At 37.9% G+C, this 17,476-nt stretch overlaps 3 protein-coding genes across 4 annotated transcripts; 1 reads left to right on the top strand and 2 right to left on the bottom strand.

Annotated features, from left to right (window-relative positions):
* Positions 1–966: 966 nt before the first annotated feature.
* Positions 967–7,623, bottom strand: adprs (ADP-ribosylserine hydrolase). The gene is made up of 6 exons (XM_060880061.1): positions 7,270–7,623; positions 5,259–5,355; positions 4,953–5,160; positions 2,291–2,478; positions 1,762–1,862; positions 967–1,589 (listed from the first exon to the last, which is right to left on the bottom strand). The coding sequence occupies exons 1-6, from the start codon at positions 7,454–7,456 to the stop codon at positions 1,231–1,233; spliced, it is 1,140 nt and encodes a 379-aa protein (XP_060736044.1). The 5' UTR covers positions 7,457–7,623; the 3' UTR covers positions 967–1,230.
* Positions 7,624–7,878: 255 nt separating this feature from the next.
* haus2 (HAUS augmin like complex subunit 2) lies at positions 7,879–10,362 on the top strand. 2 transcript variants are annotated; one of them, XM_060880063.1, is made up of 7 exons: positions 7,879–7,906; positions 8,330–8,480; positions 8,565–8,660; positions 8,770–8,839; positions 8,918–9,050; positions 9,174–9,282; positions 9,847–10,362. In XM_060880063.1, exons 2-7 carry the CDS (start codon positions 8,394–8,396, stop codon positions 9,946–9,948), a joined length of 597 nt encoding a protein of 198 aa, XP_060736046.1. In that variant the 5' UTR covers positions 7,879–7,906; positions 8,330–8,393; the 3' UTR covers positions 9,949–10,362. The 2 variants fall into 2 exon arrangements, with proteins under 2 accessions (XP_060736046.1, XP_060736045.1); XM_060880062.1 differs by lacking the exon at positions 7,879–7,906 and adding an exon at positions 8,023–8,160.
* On the bottom strand, positions 10,242–16,643 carry heatr4 (HEAT repeat containing 4). Its single transcript, XM_060878901.1, has 15 exons — positions 15,895–16,643; positions 15,217–15,404; positions 14,954–15,112; positions 14,583–14,789; positions 13,902–14,051; positions 13,489–13,665; positions 13,065–13,234; positions 11,977–12,081; positions 11,770–11,888; positions 11,491–11,671; positions 11,337–11,403; positions 10,964–11,153; positions 10,697–10,775; positions 10,407–10,561; positions 10,242–10,332 (listed from the first exon to the last, which is right to left on the bottom strand). Exons 1-15 carry the CDS (start codon positions 16,641–16,643, stop codon positions 10,242–10,244), a joined length of 2,787 nt encoding a protein of 928 aa, XP_060734884.1.
* Positions 16,644–17,476: the final 833 nt, after the last annotated feature.

Genomic DNA, 17,476 nt, shown 5'->3' on the forward strand with positions numbered 1-17,476 from the left:
CACACACACACACACACACACACACACACTAGGTTTTACCCTTAAGCATATCACATACCACAGTTCATCCCAATTCCATATTACTTCTTGTTTTCTAACATTTATTGCAGTCATTTTTTTGTTTATAATAGTTTTAAAAGACATTGTTCTTTTAATAGTTCTTTACGTGAAAATGTGTTTTTATTGTACACTTGCACAGTCATGGTCTTAACACTGAGCATGTAACCCTGCACCACAATGTATGTGACAACTGAAACCTTTGACCTCTTTTTAAATCAGCCTGCATTAGCACACTTTGCTGTTTTTTTGTTTTATTCTAGTAACAACATAATGTAAGTGATCAGCATTAAACGTCAGACATGATTTAAGAATTCTCTTGGGTTATAGCTCATTACACAAAAGTTAGTGCATTCTTCTCCAGTGAAACACAGCACCCACCTTTGTTAATGCTCTTCTTTACTGTCTAGCAGTCATTTATCATATGTTTCTGCAGGCCCATGGCAAAAGCCTAGTTAACTCAAAAGGAAATCGCTGAGGGTTTTAAAAATCTGCTTTACTTTCCTATTTCTTTGTAAGATACCCAATGTATAGTTTGGATCGACATTTTTTAAGACATCGCCACAAATGACTTGGAGCACAGTGGCTGTCACTTTGAGAAATGTCATTTTTTTTCAGTTATTGTCTTAATCATTAATAAGTTGTCTTTATAAAGTTATAAGCTGATCTTTGGCTGATTTCATAGTTAATTATACTGACCTATTGCTTTTCAATTTATTAAATGTGCAGTCAGTGATTCTGGTGGATGTTAGTCCAAATATATATATAAAAAAAATATATTGTAAAAAAGTAAAATACAAACATTATGAACAAAAATGATGTAGATACAGAACATATTCCAAGTGGTCTGGAAATAACATTAGTTGTTTAGTTTAGTTTTAAAAGCCCCAAATACCACAGAGACCAGAGTTCATTTGAGCAGATGCTTTATTTACAGATGCTGAAATTTATGTCAGATGCCATTTGACAAAAGGTTCTTAACCATTAAAAGGAACTTTACACCATTTAACAGACAATATCAACTGATTTAGTTCATTTATTGTGATTTTTTTATTTTTTTTGCACAACATAGACAACAGATTCTTAGGATCTTGACTCTTAGATTCTTCTGACTTTTATGCTTGTGTGACATATTCCATGCATATATATCTGTAGTAATGCGCAATGGATCAGTCAGTATTTTTCAGATGGATGGCAGTCTCTTGGCTGATCGCTGTCACTCGTAGTCACCCTGACTTCCTCTGTCTGCGTGATGTAGAGTTTGTAAAGACGCTCAGCCAGATGATGAGCTTCCTCTGCACCCTCGCAGCGCTTCAGCCAACTCTGAGGAATGGCACTTATGCCATAGTGGGCACCTGCGATTGCACCTGCCATGCATGCGATGGTGTCGGTGTCACCTCCCAAGGCTAAGCTGTAAGCTATTGTCCTCTCCAGGCCACCATAATGCTCTGGCAGACCCTCCCGAGGCTCTAAACAATGCAGCACGCAGAAGATAGCTGTGGGCACAGACTCGAGGGCTGCAATGCCATTCCCTGTGCACAGAAAAATGTAGTTGTGTCACTAAACATTCATATACTCTACATAGTTTACATAATGCATTCCATGAGCAGCTATCACTCTACCAGTGAGAGTGATGCAAATAACATTAATGAGGATGAAAATAAATTAACTTTGCTTTAAAAAAATAAATAAAATTAAACTAACCAAGTTCCAATATGACCTCCTCTATGCTCACACTATTCTTCTCCATGAGCTCCTTGACTCTGTGCAAACGTGCACAATATGGAAACTCAGCTAAATTAAGCCTGCAAAACAAACCAGTTAGTGCATAAAACAAAGCATCACTCACAAATTCGCTTAACATAGATCCATCCATCCATTCTCTACAATGCTTATCCTACTGGGTCTCTGGGAACCTGGAGTCTGTCCCAGGAGACTTGGAGCACAGGGTAGGATACACCCAGGACAGAATGCCAGTCTATTGAAGGGTAAAATCGCACACACAATCACACACCCATTCACACACTATGTACAATTTAGAGATGCCAATCAGCCTGCAATGTATGTCTCAGGACTACTGGAAGAAAATGGAGAACCCGGAAGAAACCCCAAAGGCACGAGGAGAACATGTAAACTCCACACACACGGCAGAGGCAGGAAACAAACTCCCAATGCTGGAAGTTTCATGCAAACATGCTTTTTGATAAAAAGTGTGAATGAAGCGATGACTCACACTTTGGCGTCGCTGCGGGCTGTCTCGTCTTTCTCCACTTCCTCCATTTCCAAAATAAGTTTATTAATGAAGTTTTGTGGTAAGGCCAGATCACCTTGCAGCGACAAGTGAACTGCGAGAGCCTGCAGCACAGCACCATTGTAGCCCAGAGAGCAGGAGTGGGTGAGCATTGCACCAAACCCTGCATACTGCCAGTGACACAAATAAAGAGGAAACAGACACAGGGTCAGCTTGGTAGAGAAGTTTCAAATCTGAAAATACATTCTATATACAGGCTCAAAATATATTTGCTCGTGATCACCCAGTAGCGGTCTCCGACATCCGACAGTGGACTCTGACTTTCCCTATACCTTAGGTGTGAACTTAACCGGTCATGCATGGCACAGGAACACTGTGCTCTGTAAATCATGCACCAAGCCTGTGCATCAGACTTTCTGCCCTGTAAAAACTCAAAACTCTACTAGAAGTGTGCAAATCAGACCACTGTCATTCAAATACTGTACATATGCGAAAGAGAACATTAAAACCCTCATAAAACCTTCACTAGCTACAATTTCATCTAATTCATCATGACCAGCCACTAACATGACCCTGTCTATATTTAACATTAAAACAAAAACCTAATAACTCAAATAAAGACAACAAACAGATAAAAACAATCACAACAATTCACTACATACAAATCCAAATAGGTCAGATGTTCTTCAGTGGCCTATAGCTCAGCAGTGAGAAGACAATTATTTTTGATGTTCAAGCAGACTGGCTTGATGTAAACAACACAGCAGCTGCGCACCATAGTGTTTATATATGTGGGTAAATAATGGAGAAAAACACTAGATGCACAAAGAATAACATCTTTACATGCATATCAAATGTCTCAATGTTTCTTCTACTGTGTGTACAGTTTGTGTGTTTTTGTACTTTGAAAACAACGTCTCTGTGTAATGAGTGTTTTTGAGGTTTTGGACATGACGTTTTTGACATTCCAGCTAACTATGACTTTACATTTATAGCTCAACAATTCTTACATTTCACAGTTACTTCAAACATACACTATCAATGTGTATATATCAATGCTAACCTATATACAGTATATAATGTATCTCCCTCGCTACTCCTGAGATACCAATAATCTTGACCCCTTCTGCTCTATGGTCCTGCCCGATCCATCCTGATGCCCTACGTCTGGTTGGAGTCTCATCAATTGGAGGCTCACTGCTGCAGAGGATTGCTCCACATGGACAGTCTGGAGATACATGACATTACTGTGGATTGTACCACTTAGAAATGATGAACATGGCTTTGGACTGCAATTGCCACAAAGAGTTTTACACTCAAGTCTCACTCAGTGAACAGATGATACCTTCATGTTAAACCTAAAATGTAGTTCTTGGTTACACAATTGCACTTTTTTGTGCATATATTGTACAGTTATAAAAGAGAAATTATTATGTTTCATCACACTCTCTGGTGTCACCTAGACGAGGATGGACTCCCTTTTGAGTCCGATACCTCTCAAGGTTTCATCCTCATCATTTTAGGGAGTTTTTACTTGCCTCTGTTTAATACAGCTCATTGAATTAGGTATAGTTTTTAATATATCATTTCTATCCTGAAAATTTAGATTTCTGCGAAAATGTCGACTGTTAAAATTGGTTACAGGTTTATTACTCTCATGGAGTACACAGGGATTTCAGAGATCATTTTCCAGGACTTTTCCAGGACATTTCAAATTTAGCAAAAAAATACAAGGCTCACAGATTCACGGCCTAAAGTAATATGTTCTTCTTCCAGAAGTCTTAAAAACAACGTAAACTTTATGGCTATTACTTAACTAAACTTTTAAAGACAATTTGTCATGTGAATGAAATTTCAACATTTATAAAATAAAAAGACTGCACATATTAATACCCTTTCCTTTCTCAGGCCAATGCCGTCATGCATGCTTTAGTTTGCTGTGCATTCCCCTTGCACATGATATTCAGATTAACAAGGTTAATATAACGCGCTTACCCGTCACCATTTGCTGAAAACATTTGAGCACTTTAACCATTCCTAGCACCTGAAACCGCCAACACAAGACTGCGTCATCCGTCACATTAAACAGATTCAGATTCAGAATCAGATTAAACAGCATAACAAAAAACCTGTCAAAAGTCAGCGTCCCTGTACAGAGTGCTTTCTGTTACTAACGTTAATTGTTTCGACCAGTTGTAAACTGTTCTTTAAATGATCAAGAATATTTAAAAATAATAATTTTCCAGGACAACAAGTTTTTTTCCAGGACAATTTATGTTTTCTCTCATTTTCCATGTGTTTTCCAGGACTGGAACATTGGTCATTAATTTTCCTGGATTTCCAGGTTTTCCAGGACGCGTGGGAACCCTGAGTACAGAATATCTACAGCTAAATGTTCAAGTTATTGAAGCTTGAACTCTGGTCTCCAAATACGTATTACAGTATAGTGTTAATACAGATTGGATGTAGTCTATGTTGTGTTCCTGCTGGATGGCGATTGGCTGGCAGCTTATTTTGTGAGTCTGAAAACCAAAAACACCAAAAACTGCAAAAATCTCCTTTACATTCAATTTATTTTTACTTGTTTAATTCTATTTCCTGACTTCAAATAAGGGTAAAATAAGATTTAGAGCCTGGCCCTCACCTTTCTCACGTCAGCGATATTTCTGTAGACAAGAGCAATGGGTGCAGCTCTCATTGCTCCTCCGTTCCCAAATGAGCCTCGTCCACCGAACTGAGCACGTGCTGGCTGAAAGACGTCACTGAGCTGAGGCGACGCAAGCTTTCGCAGAACCTGAACCACGCCTGCTCCGTAGCCACGGCCTGGAGCAAGGCTATACTCCTTTGCAAATCTGTATTGCAAGGGAAGCAAAATGGATGCATGAAAACACACAGCAGACACAGGAAACACAACCGTTTATGCACTAATAATATCATTTCTGAGAATCACCTGCGAGCCATGTCTTGTTCGTCAAAGCCCATCCTGGTAAGAAGTGACTGGGCAACGCAGCGCATCATGGCTGTGTCATCACTGTACTGCAGTATACCTGAGGAGGAGCACATCAACAATTACACACCTTCTCAGTTTAATTATACTGCTTTAGTTCTGGATGCTCTATTAAACATACGAGACTATTATACCAGCCTAAAATGCTGGAACAGTATCAGATCAGGTTTAAAACTGTGGTGTTGACTAACAACAAATCAATCAATCTGTAGCAGTATCAGAACAGTGATAAGTTGATAAAAGTGAGTCCCTCCAGGGTTTCATTATTTTGCGATCATAGGAATTCATATGAATCAAGCAAACTAGGCAATGGTCTGAGGATCTTGCAATTTTACAAAATTACAGCAGATTTTCTGCAGATTTGGGCCGAGGCGCATTGCGATAATTCATCACAAGACACACTGAGCCTCAGCTCTTTTCGATTCACATCTGCAGACAGTAACATCGAAAGTAATTACATATGTGTCTTCATTGGAAGAAGTTTAAAACTTGCAACACAAATTTAGAAATTTGATGCAGCCGAATAAAGCATTTTTGGCCATTTTTGTCCACAAAATCCTAAAGGGACTGACCTGGGCAATGACTTGAGACTACCGTTGCAATCAGGTGCTCTAGAAACCTGAAACATTCACAAGAAAGGAAATTGTTCAGGTCTTCATCCTGTTCAGTTTCCCTTTTAGAATGTGGTTGCTTTCCCTTAAAGGTGCATTAGTCAAGATGAGTCTAGATTAGGTCTCTATCTATTAAGTAAGAGAAATACAACATTGGGATGATCTTTTTTAACACCTTGAAACCTGCTTCCCACTGTGGTCCACAGATACAACATATGCCCCATAATATAAGGCCAAAGAGTCCAGCTGAAGTTACCAAGTTACGCTTAATATCAAGAACTGCCATGACATCACTATAAATTGATGAGGTAGACTGCTTATGAAGATCACTGCCTTACTTGTTGTTTAAACACAGATGATAAAGGTACCTAATGTTACTGTGATAAAAATGTATCTACTTGATTCGCTAAAAAAAGCCAGACATTCAAACAGTTCAGAGTTTTATACAAACTGCCATTACATCTAAGCAGAAACACAGGTACAGTAATTCTGCTAACTGACAATCCTGTTTCTTTTTTTGTTTTTTGGGGGGGTTTTTTTGGACTCACGTTAAAGTTTGTAGTATGATTGTTGTGTCTATGAAACATAAACAGGTTTTTCAACACACTTGTGGTGGTGTTCATATTCTATATACACTCACCTTCCACTTTATTAGGAACACCTGTACATTTATGCAGTTATTCAACCAGCCAATCATGTGGCAGGAGCACAATGCATAAAAGCATAAGATAGAGGTCAAGAGTTTCAGTTGAAGTGCAAATCTAACATTTTATAACTTTAGGGCTCATAAACCATCACAATGGGGAAAATGTGATCTCTAATGTGTGACATTAACTGTGGCGGTTGTTGGTTTGAGTAATTCAGAAAAAAGGTCTGCAAGCTGAAACACCTTGTCAATGAGAGAGTTTAGTGGAGAATTTTTTTTTTTTTTGCTTTTCTGCTCACCACGACTGTAAAGCATGATTATTTAACTATTTGTCTGTATCAATCCTGGCAAAATCAATCCTGTATCAATCCTGGCAAAAGTAAAAAATATTGACTGTTGCACCTGTTTGGTCCAGAAATCAATTAAAGATGAGTGATAAATACATTCTAGTAGCTATTCCATCAATATGACATTTATGTACTTGTATTTCTTTTTATTATATTAAAATTTAATTGAGATTGATGGGACGTGGTAGCTCAGTGGTTAAGACGTTAAGCCACTGGTCAGAAGGTCAAAGGTTCGAATCCCACTGCTGTACATACTGGTTATATATATATATATATATATATATATATAATATAAATGCTTCGGATTTTTTGACCTGATGTTATAATTGTTTGGCTTAAAGAGTCCTCACCGTCACCCCGGGTTTCATCCTCCAGTCCACTCAGATGCTGAAGAACTCGGTCTAGTGGAACATCTTCAGCTCCTTCAAACTCACCGCCTACACAATCACCGACCACTGAAGCGACCAGAGAGCCGCAGAACCGCGACAGCTGCGACACCGAAGCTCCTGCTGCAGCTAACCGTGCTGCTCCTGACATCCTTCAGCTAATCGCTTTACACACACTTTATCTTAATGCGTACACACGCTGCGGTTTTACACGTACAACTAAATCATTATGTCCTCAGCAATAATTCAGAATTCCTTCCTGTCGCATATGTGTTGTCATTGTTTGACCTGTTTGTTTACCGCACGACTTCTAATACGCGCGGCATTCAAATGTAGATTTAGTGCGTTTTTGTGACCCAGGTTTGTTTTTAGTCATACAAGGTTTCATTCGTAGAAAATGGTTTCAAAGTTAATTAAGTTCGAAGTTAAGTTTTGACAGTTGAATATTATAATCGCGCAGGTAAAAAACAACAGGTATGTTTACAACAAGATTTACGGTAACTAACGCGTCAAAAAAAGGTCTCAATATCTGTGTGCTGCGCAGTTTCGCAGGACACAATACAACCAAAACGTCCACGGCATTCATCTTTAATGCAGCCATGTAAACTCACTTTATTTGGGTTTATTACTTTGGGCTTTAGATGCGGATATCTTCACAGCTCTGAGTGAGATGTCCGCTGCGCAGATTTGACCTTTTGAACACACCTAAATAGGCGGGTTCATTCAAAAGTCTACTTTGTCTAACAGGCGCTTCGGGTTTGAGCGAGAATTTTGTGTTGGAATGTTTTAAAGTGACATAAACTGTAAACAGCGTCAAAATAACACTCAAAACATGTTGTAGTGAACGGAAGAAAAGTAAGATTTAATTGCATATTGACTGTGTAGCGAATAAAAGTCAGTCTATGGTGTTGTTTTCTGTGGTACTAAACGTTAGCTAGTTAGCTAGTTAGAGCTAAGTACAACTAGCTAACTATAAGTACCACACAAAAACAACACCGTAGACTGACTTTATTGTTTGTTACAGACTTTGGATCATCAGACTGTCCGATTTTAGTTTAGGTTAAAATAGAAAATCATATTCTTCCTTCATGGACACTTGGGAACTAAATCCTCACTCAGTGACTCCAGCAGCTAAAGTCCTGGCGAGATGTGTAGCCTCAGGCACAATGTCTCAGGTGAGCAGCTGCATTTAGATTTATACTCTGATGTCATCCATAGCTGAGATTATTTTTTAAACACATTTCTGTTTTCTTCTACAGAAAGAGCTTGATGATGTCCCACGAGAGCCGGAGATATTTTCTTCTCTCCTGCTTCAAACCGAGCATATGAATAAAATCAAACAAGAGATTGATCAGGTTGTAAAACATCCTATATTGTGCCTCGGTTCAATATATAATATTGGGTCTGTTCATATTCCTGAAAGTACTGATAACATCAAGCATGTCATAAATGTATGCATTGCAGGTTAAGTTGGACTTGGATCTGCTAATACTTGAGAAAAATAGTGCAGATGTTACTCATAGTTATCATCTATGTAAGTACCGTGCAATAGATTTTTTTGTAATTTTTTTTGTATTCAGTAGGTGTTACAACTGAAGTTGTGTTTTTTTAGGTCAGAGATTTGCGTCTTTGCAGCGGTTCACGTCTCATCTTCAGGAAGTGCTGAGAGAACAGACCAGTTTGCGCCAAAGGCTTATGAAACCTCTTTGCCAGCAGAACCTACCTATACAGGCCAATCTTCATCGGTAAGGGAGCTTCGATCAGCATGGAGGGTTTATATTATGTTCTGATGCTAAATGTAATAGTAATAGTAAGTGTCTATAACCCCAGTACTACAAACTAATCTCTGCTTTTCTATTTCATCATAGATATGTAGTCACGCTCATGGCCATGGTGGTTGAGTTTATTGAGACTTTGGAAATGAAAATTAAGATGGTGAACTCAATTCCAACAACTGATGAATCTGTAAATAATCTGGTAAGTAATATTATGCTTAAAACATGTGGTGCCATGAAAATCTCTTACGGTGAGTCTTTTTCTGTTTCACATAATGAGTCAGTGTGTGTATATGTGTGTGTATATATGTAATATGTATATGTGTGTGTATATAAATAGGTTTTCAGGTTGGATAAATAATTGTGAAGAATAAATTTTTATGGTATTGTAAGTGTATTATTGTAAGTCATTATTAAACATTAATTTTCAGCATGGATTTATATGATTAAGTATTATTATTTTCAAGTAATTTTTCAAGATTTTATTATGAGACTAAACTGGGTAGATGTTTGACTCTACAGACAAATGTAGCTGCAAGACGTCATACCTAGAAGGCTATAGCATTAGGAATTTGGTTTTATTTGACGCACTCGCTCAGATTATAGTAACACTTCTTTGACTGAATCTGGTGTGTTAAGAGAGAACCAACATGCATTATAACATGCATTTGAATCTTCAGTAATCGCTCATCATAACTGTCTTTAACTGACCGTTTTGTTGCAAGAATGTTGTATATACATATTATTTTTTTTATCTTTTAATCAGAGTAATGGGATGACTCAGCTCCTGGCTCAAGTCACAGAGGTGGAGAGTCTGACAAAGCAAGTTCTTCAGCAGAGTCGCAACCCAAAAGCCATGTCCAGCTGAGATATAATGGTAGACTGCAGGGCCCATCTAATAAAATGCATGACACTTTAATTGAGTTGTCACTTTTTGATCACATTAAAAGAGTAATTCATTAATTATTGCTTTATTTACACTGCCATACGCTACAGTATGAACGCTGTTGGTTCCTGATTCCTTCTGAATGTTAAGTAGTTTAATCAGGTGTTGAAGTGCAGGAAAATAAGAGTAATATACAGTCTCTGTAAATACTTTGTGATATGGTTGGGAGGTTTAGGTTTTTTCTTAATGTTTAAATAAATGTCACTTTTTAAATGCTAAGATGAGCTCTCGAAGACACGATAACTTGAGATAATACCTAAATGTCTGGACCGTCTGCTGATCAATTCTTCATTGATGAGTGTGTTTCTGCAATATAAATAAATATGCATGGCATAATCTCTCTCACAATATATTTAATCTAAATTTGTGAAAGATATGACTTCCAACCTCTTAAACTTCCTTGCACTAGTGCAGACAGCACTGCAGTTTCTGGCCAGCTTTCTTTCCTTGGCATCTTCCTCTGTGTTTGCTGTTTCAGGTCATCTATTTGCAGCACTTTCTCTGTGATATTGCTCCTTGTGCAGAGCTTTTGTACCTAAACGCCATCAGAGTAAGTGAAATATGTAGTAAGCTCAATGCTTTATGCATATGTATAATAAGCCTTGTTGTATACTATTAATAAAATGATCTCAAGTGTCAAATCAAAAAAACTGAAATGCAGCACACTAACTTGCTCTGTTATCATGTGGCCCCTGCCCTTGTCCCCATCGAAGCTGTATCCACAGTGTTGCATCAGATCCCCCAGGTGCCTTTGTAATAAAAAATGAAATGTTCACATAACCAATGTGAATGTAACACGTTTAAACTAATTCATAAACAATCATTCATGAACAGGAAAATCTGTTTTAAACTGAAACATATTTTACTTTTTTTGTTATTTTACTGTCTGACAGCCCTTTGCTTTTATCCTTGGCCTCTTATTTGCTTAGTTGCTGACCTGTGGACTTGAGCATTAGCTTCCAAGGCAAAGCGTTCCTGCAGAAGATTCTGTAGCTCAGCTCCTTTAACTCCTAACACCTTCAGGGCCTCACAGGCAGCAATGCGCACACTGGGCTCCTTCTCATGTTGCAGCGCCCACAGTAAGAGCTCCTGGAGCGTTGGTGTCAACCAACCAATCCTTCCCAGAGCTGCATAAAATATTCATGAATTATTCTGTGCTCACACCAGTATCAATGCTACATCTGGCAAGCAATACTATTTTTTATTTCTAAATGCCTTAAAAAAATCAAATGTATTACATGTAGAATGAAGTGAGGTCTGTATTACATTATGACTTAAGCTCAATGTATTGTATTATGAGTTAAACTCACCATTTATTGCTGCTACCTTCACATCACATGAGTCATTCTGCATTAATTGAAATAGTTGATTCTGGATCTGTGAAAGAAACAAAAATCCAATATATACCTAAAACATTCCCAGTTTGTGTTGTTCAGTAAAGAAAGACAAAATTCATGGCCTTACCATCTCGTCTTTGATCATGAGAGAGGCAGCAGCTGAACAGGCCTGTTTGCGTACAACAGCAAATTCGTCATTTAGGCAGTGCAAGAAACTTGGCAATAGCTTGGCTGTCATTATCTTCAGTTGACCAATAAGAACCAATGCCTCCACCCTCCAAGGTGTTGGTCCCTCATGAAGTTTGACGCTGCCAAGAGAAAACGTTTTATTTTAAAACAAACAAAACCAACATCAAACATGATGGGTACACAATAATCTGTGGCAATGAATGTTTTAATCTGATACCACAATTCATTGTGTATGTCACTGCCTAAGCCCAGTTTGCCCAGAGCCTGTGCTGCTGCCTGACGCACCAAACCACTCCAGTCATTCCACATCAAGTACAGCAACTTGTTAGTCAGATCCTATATAAGACCGACAGTCACAAATCAAATTAGATTACTATACAGTATTTATGATACATTCAGTTATGCACAATTTTGGTGTAAGTACCTTGTTTATTGGGCATTTAAGCTCTGAGATGGTTTTGCAGGCCAGAACTCGGTTTCTCCATTCAGCGCAGTTCAAATGCTCTCCCAGCAGTGAGCGCACTAGAATCTGAAGAGAAGAAGTTCATGTACTTTTGGTTGAAATTTCATTGCAAATTATATTGTAAAAATGAAACAATCAAAAAATTAAAGGTACAGTTCAATGGATATCACCTAGTGATGGATAAAATAAAGCCAAGATAAATCATTTTCCACCTTCAATGTGATATAGCAACCAACAAAATCCATGTGAAAATTAAAAACCTTCCCCTTGTTTAGAAATAATTATAATTATACCCATAATCAATAAAGTGATTCTTATTTATAAAGATCAACTATTTCTGTAGGATTTTGTTGACATCAACTCCGGTTAGATCATGGTGACTAGATACCAAAATAAAAATAAATAAATAATTCCAAGCCCACCTAAATCGCCCCAAACCATATTTCCAGATATGTTTGTCTGACGCTACCAATGTATAGCGTTCTGGAATAATTCTTAAAAATGTATTTGGCGCAGAAATAAGATATTATCACCCAAAGATCACCATACCCACAGTGAAGAATGAAGGCGACAGCAACGTGTTACTGCAATATTTCTCTTCAGATGGGACTTGGGCTCTAGTTAAGATAGAGGTGATCATGGATAGCTTCAAATCCCAAACTATTTTGGCACAGAACATGAAGTCTTTTTTCATATATCTGAACATGAAAAAAGAATCTCTCCTTCCAGCATGATAACAACCAAAAAACACAAACCCGAGTAAATAAAGGATTGGGATAAAAGTGTCAAATTAAGATGAGTTGGTAGATTCTTACCCAAAAAAGAGCTACCTTACATGAAAAAAGGTGCTTTAAAAAGTATTAGCTAAGGGATGTATGCAACCACATTATTGTATTTTTTATTTTTTTTTCATTTCTTTTCTTAAAATGTTTCAGCATGATTTATTTTGGCTACAATTTTTACATCACAAAAACCTGCAATGTAGGGGTGTGTAGGCTTTTTATATCTACAGTAACATATAGGTGAAAAGACCACACGAATCCACTCACAGTCTTGCTACTAATGCTGGCTAGTAGGGCGGCAGCCTGTTCTTGGTCTGATGGAGCATTGCTGAGAAAGAGCTGGGAGAGTAACCTTTCTATTACAGTTTGACTGGCCGCCCCTTCTATTGCTAAACACTGAGCTGCAACCCAGCCATCTGCTCCTATTCCTGAAGAATCTGTGAAACCGCACAAATGGCCCCAATCAGTAAGGTACATGTGGAACACAATGTCTGGTCTACTAAATTATATGTGAGCATCTATGGTTTGTCAATTTTCTTGTGTATAATACAACAATAACACACGTTTTAGGTATTTATGTACTACTATTTTATTATATATATAAGTACTGCAAATTTTCAAACATGAAAGTGAGATAGTTTATCACTATTAATATCGTATTTGTCTAGTCAGTTTGCCCAGCTCTACTTACCATGCTCTAGTGCTTTTTGCAGTATATTCCGTGCACGGGCATTGGGTTTGCCGATGGCACACTGGCACACAGCGGCTGCCAGCTGAACTCTCTTCACTGGGTCGTTGAGAGCAACGAGAAGAAGGGGCTGCAGTTCTGGAGGCACTGCCTCGACCTCATAGCTCTGACCATACTGAGCTAACAGAAGAACAAATAGTGATGCAATGTGGTTTGGTGTACAGAGAAACTGAATGGTGGAATTGTCCAAATATATTTTTGACAGAACTGTATTGTGGTCTATGAGATATATTTGATATATTCACATGATTCACATGTACATGTATATATAGATTTTATACAGTGTAAAGGTATTTGGATATAGGTTGATTTTGTATTTACTGTTGAGTTGACCAGCCATAGAAAAAATGTATTACCCAGACCTGTTTCATCTGGATCTGGACCAACTTCTGGTCTATTAACTGCGGCTGATGCACAAGTAGCAATAGCTGCCACTCGCACTTGGCATTGCAGGTCGGTAAGATCATTCTTCAAACTCTCAATAGTGACAGTATACCAGCTAGTTTCTGGAAGAAGAGCAGTATGTAAATTTCAATCTATAAAGGTCATGGTGGATCAGAAGTCTACCTCAGGAACACTAAGCACAAGGCAGAAATCATCATACACACACTCATTTACTGCTAGAGATCATTTACTAAAATTTACCTATTGGCATGAAAGTATAGCAGGGAAGCAGTGATGTTAAGGCGAGGCAATATGAGTATATAATATCAATATCGTAATAAATTATTTCACAATGCTTATATATTATGAATGTATTTCTTTAAATATATAAATAAATTGTATCTAGTAAAAAAAAACTGTTTTTATTAAACACCTCCTTATTGCTAGGAAATAGTTTGCATACAGTGATACACATTGTGCATTGTAGAAATAGCTGAGAAATGTGGAATGATATTTATTAATCATATCACACACATCTCTGCTATGCCTCAATATCGCTTAATAATGATAATGTATTAATCATTAATGTTACAATGACTGAATTAAAGTGCTAATTTGCTGAATACCAAAATGCAAGCAGTTACAAAACTCACTGATCTTCCAGGAATCCCTCCATCCCTCCACTGCATAGCGGAGGAATGAAAGACCTGGCATTGGGCTGTAATTAATTGGCTGTTTAGGTAATTTTGTGTCTTGTCTGTTGTAATCAGGAGGTCTGAGCCCCAGCTCTCTAGCATAGTCAGCTTTGATGGGTAAACCCACCCAGCGTCGTACTCCTTTGTCCGGTCTACTCATTTCTGCTGAGGCAAAAAAAAGAGCAGGTAAGCAAATGAATACTAATATATGCTACATTCACAATTATGTACTTTTAAATATAGCTTATACTGTATATTAAATATATCTTAGCCATTAAATTAGCTATTAAATATAGCTTTTCACATTTTGCTCACATAAAAACACAAACCTTCAGTCACATTTTGCAAGTCAGCTGATGGGAAATGTGTCCACCTTTCTGGGCCGCACGGAAACTTGTCCTGGAGGTTCTTTTGGTATTCTGAATCGTTGTCCATGAAGATGTGGTCTTGATTCTTCCTGCCTGGTTGATGCACTTGTTTGGCTATCCCTAAAGGTCAATTAAATGCGCAGTCTTTTTATGTGACGTGCACACTGGCTTTTAGTTAGATTATTTTCTTAAATAGACTTTTTAGGCAAGCAGGTTGCTAATACCTGTGTATAGTTCCAGTTCAAAGTTGTTCTCAGTGTGATAAACATATTTTCCAGCATGTGGGTTCAGGCTGTCCTGAAGGCAAGGCAGCTTTGGTGTCTCTATATGATTTATGACCACTTCATTCGCAGTCCTATTGATCCCACCTTGCTCATCTATGCAAACTGGTGAGACACTGTAACCTTGCATCCTGTGAGAAGAGTTTAAAGAATTATTTTTCTATTTTTTTCTATTTTACACAGATATATGGTCAAATTAATGTGCTATTTGAGCATTGAAATCCATGGGAAGCCTGGATTTTTGGAGCCTGGATGTGGGGATATATGCTTATATAGCCACAAGAGAGCAAGAAGCTGGGCACTGATGCCAAGTGAGAAGCCTGGTGAGGTATCCACATACTTTTGGCAAAATAATGGCTTGGTCTATTGATATCAACAGTGTTAATACTTTATAATGTTGCACTGCTTCTTCTAAATGGTTAAAAAGCAAACAGTATTAACTAATAACAGTTAAAAAAATATAAATGCTGACAAAGCAACACTTGGTGTTGTACAGTATAATACATTTGGCCATAAGCATACCAGGCACTGGATTGTTTTAATAAAAGAGCATAATTCAAAGTGTTTTTTCCTGTATATATTGAAGAACAACGTTGTCAGTTGTAACTTGTATTTACTTGCCTGTAATAAACTGGTAGCAGTGTCTCAGGTTTGTTGCTCTGCAGTGGTTTGGGTTCTTTGCTGGATTTGGGTGTAATACAGGTGTCACAGAAATCCTCCTTACCCTTGTACTCATCAGTTCCCAGATAGATAGTACTGGCTGACACATACTGATCATCCAGCAGTGATTGCAGCCTTGCTTTATTCTGACAATCTCTAGAAATCTGCTGACTAACAATCCACTGAGCAGTATTCTTAGTCAGCTTCTTCAGCACAGATTCATCTCCCTTTTTTGTCCTGCTCAGCTCTTCCTCCTCTAATATGGTAGGGAGCTGGTATGGAATTATACTGTACATGTTTAATGCTCCACTCAACCCTACCCTTTTAACTGAGTCCAATGCTCCATCTTGGTGGTCAGTCTCTGTAATAAATGACTTAGTGGTCAGTGAATGGTGATGTAGAGTTTGCAATGGTGGCAAGGCTGGTAAAGGAGGCATCACATAGTTGCGGAGTTGAGCGTGATGCAGAAACAATTTCTTTCTTGCTTGCTTTGGGTTCTTTGATCCGGTGATCGGTGCCAATGGGCCGGAAGCACAAAAAAGCCATGTGAAATCAGCTTTGCTGTATGGGATGTCATCTGGTCCTCTCTCCCACATGACATCTTGAGAGAAAGTTAAACCCTTAGAGGCATTAGTAAGGAGCCGCCTGTAAAGCTGCTCCCTTCTGCGAGAAAGACACTGGTCAGTGCCTAACTGCTGCTGTAAATCCATGTCTTAAAGGCTGGACACCGGGTACAAATCAAGTGTTACTGACATGGAGATATATATTGTAGTTAAAACATAAGCCAAGTAAAAGATGCTGACATTTTTTCTACATGCTCACATATGCACTGCCCTTATTCTTCTTACCCCTGTGCTATGTTTATAGCTTTTTCTCCTCTCGTGCTGCAGTTGTCTCAGTTCGGGTGGCTGTTTAGTAGGGTCATTTTGATCAGTACAAAGTAAAAATTAATGTTTTATTCACTTCCTTCTTTTAAAGGATGTATCTGTATCATGTAACTTTGCCAGAAAAGAATCCTAAGATATTTTTAAATGCATTCTGCCAACAAATGAACAAAGAACATGTACTGAAATAGTTAATTCCTTAATATATTCATGGAAATATGAAGGGTTTTATTTTAATCACATTTTTTCCATGTAAATGTTGAGAATTTATAATAATGCCTAAACTAAATTAAAGGGAAAAATGTATAGTAGTTTAATTATACAGGTACTAATAATTAGTCGTTCTAGATACTGAACTACGTTCAAAGCCACACGTCAAATCTTTCAACTGCTGTCAAATACATAAATGTCGCATCATTATTAAATAAAATTTACTCACTAGTTCAGAGGGTTAACTTTACGAAGTTGGTATATAATTAAGTGTTTTTCATGGTCAGAGATAGCTAACGCTAAAGCAGGCTCATACTCTGATTTATACTTGTCCAGACGTAAGTTACCATGGCGACATAACGCACTCAAGAGTTTACCACACCTATTGTTTTTACCTATAGGGTCGCCTCCCTTTTTAACATTGTTATTTGATACTCTTACTGGAAAAA

Source organism: Tachysurus vachellii, chromosome 10, assembly GCF_030014155.1.
Source record: "Tachysurus vachellii isolate PV-2020 chromosome 10, HZAU_Pvac_v1, whole genome shotgun sequence".
Lineage (NCBI taxonomy): Eukaryota > Metazoa > Chordata > Actinopteri > Siluriformes > Bagridae > Tachysurus > Tachysurus vachellii.

Bases quoted from the DNA above. Each gene is read 5' to 3' on its own strand.
- heatr4 (XM_060878901.1), bottom strand. From the start codon at position 16,643: ATGGATTTACAGCAGCAGTTAGGCACTGACCAGTGTCTTTCTCGCAGA. The intron at 14,790-14,953 runs GTTTGTGTTTTT...TTTTTGCCTCAG, and splicing joins CTTGCAAAATGTGACTGAAG to CAGAAATGAGTAGACCGGAC. The intron at 11,154-11,336 runs GTGAGTTTAACT...TATTTTATGCAG, and splicing joins GAAGGTAGCAGCAATAAATG to CTCTGGGAAGGATTGGTTGG.
- adprs (XM_060880061.1), bottom strand. From the start codon at position 7,456: ATGTCAGGAGCAGCACGGTTAGCTGCAGCAGGAGCTTCGGTGTCGCAG. The intron at 5,161-5,258 runs GTGATTCTCAGA...CTTGCAATACAG, and splicing joins GAACAAGACATGGCTCGCAG to ATTTGCAAAGGAGTATAGCC. The intron at 1,590-1,761 runs GTTAGTTTAATT...TTCTGTGCACAG, and splicing joins GGAGGTCATATTGGAACTTG to GGAATGGCATTGCAGCCCTC.
- haus2 (XM_060880063.1), top strand. From the start codon at position 8,394: ATGGACACTTGGGAACTAAATCCTCACTCAGTGACTCCAGCAGCTAAA. The intron at 8,840-8,917 runs GTAAGTACCGTG...GTGTTTTTTTAG, and splicing joins TACTCATAGTTATCATCTAT to GTCAGAGATTTGCGTCTTTG. The intron at 9,051-9,173 runs GTAAGGGAGCTT...ATTTCATCATAG, and splicing joins ATACAGGCCAATCTTCATCG to ATATGTAGTCACGCTCATGG.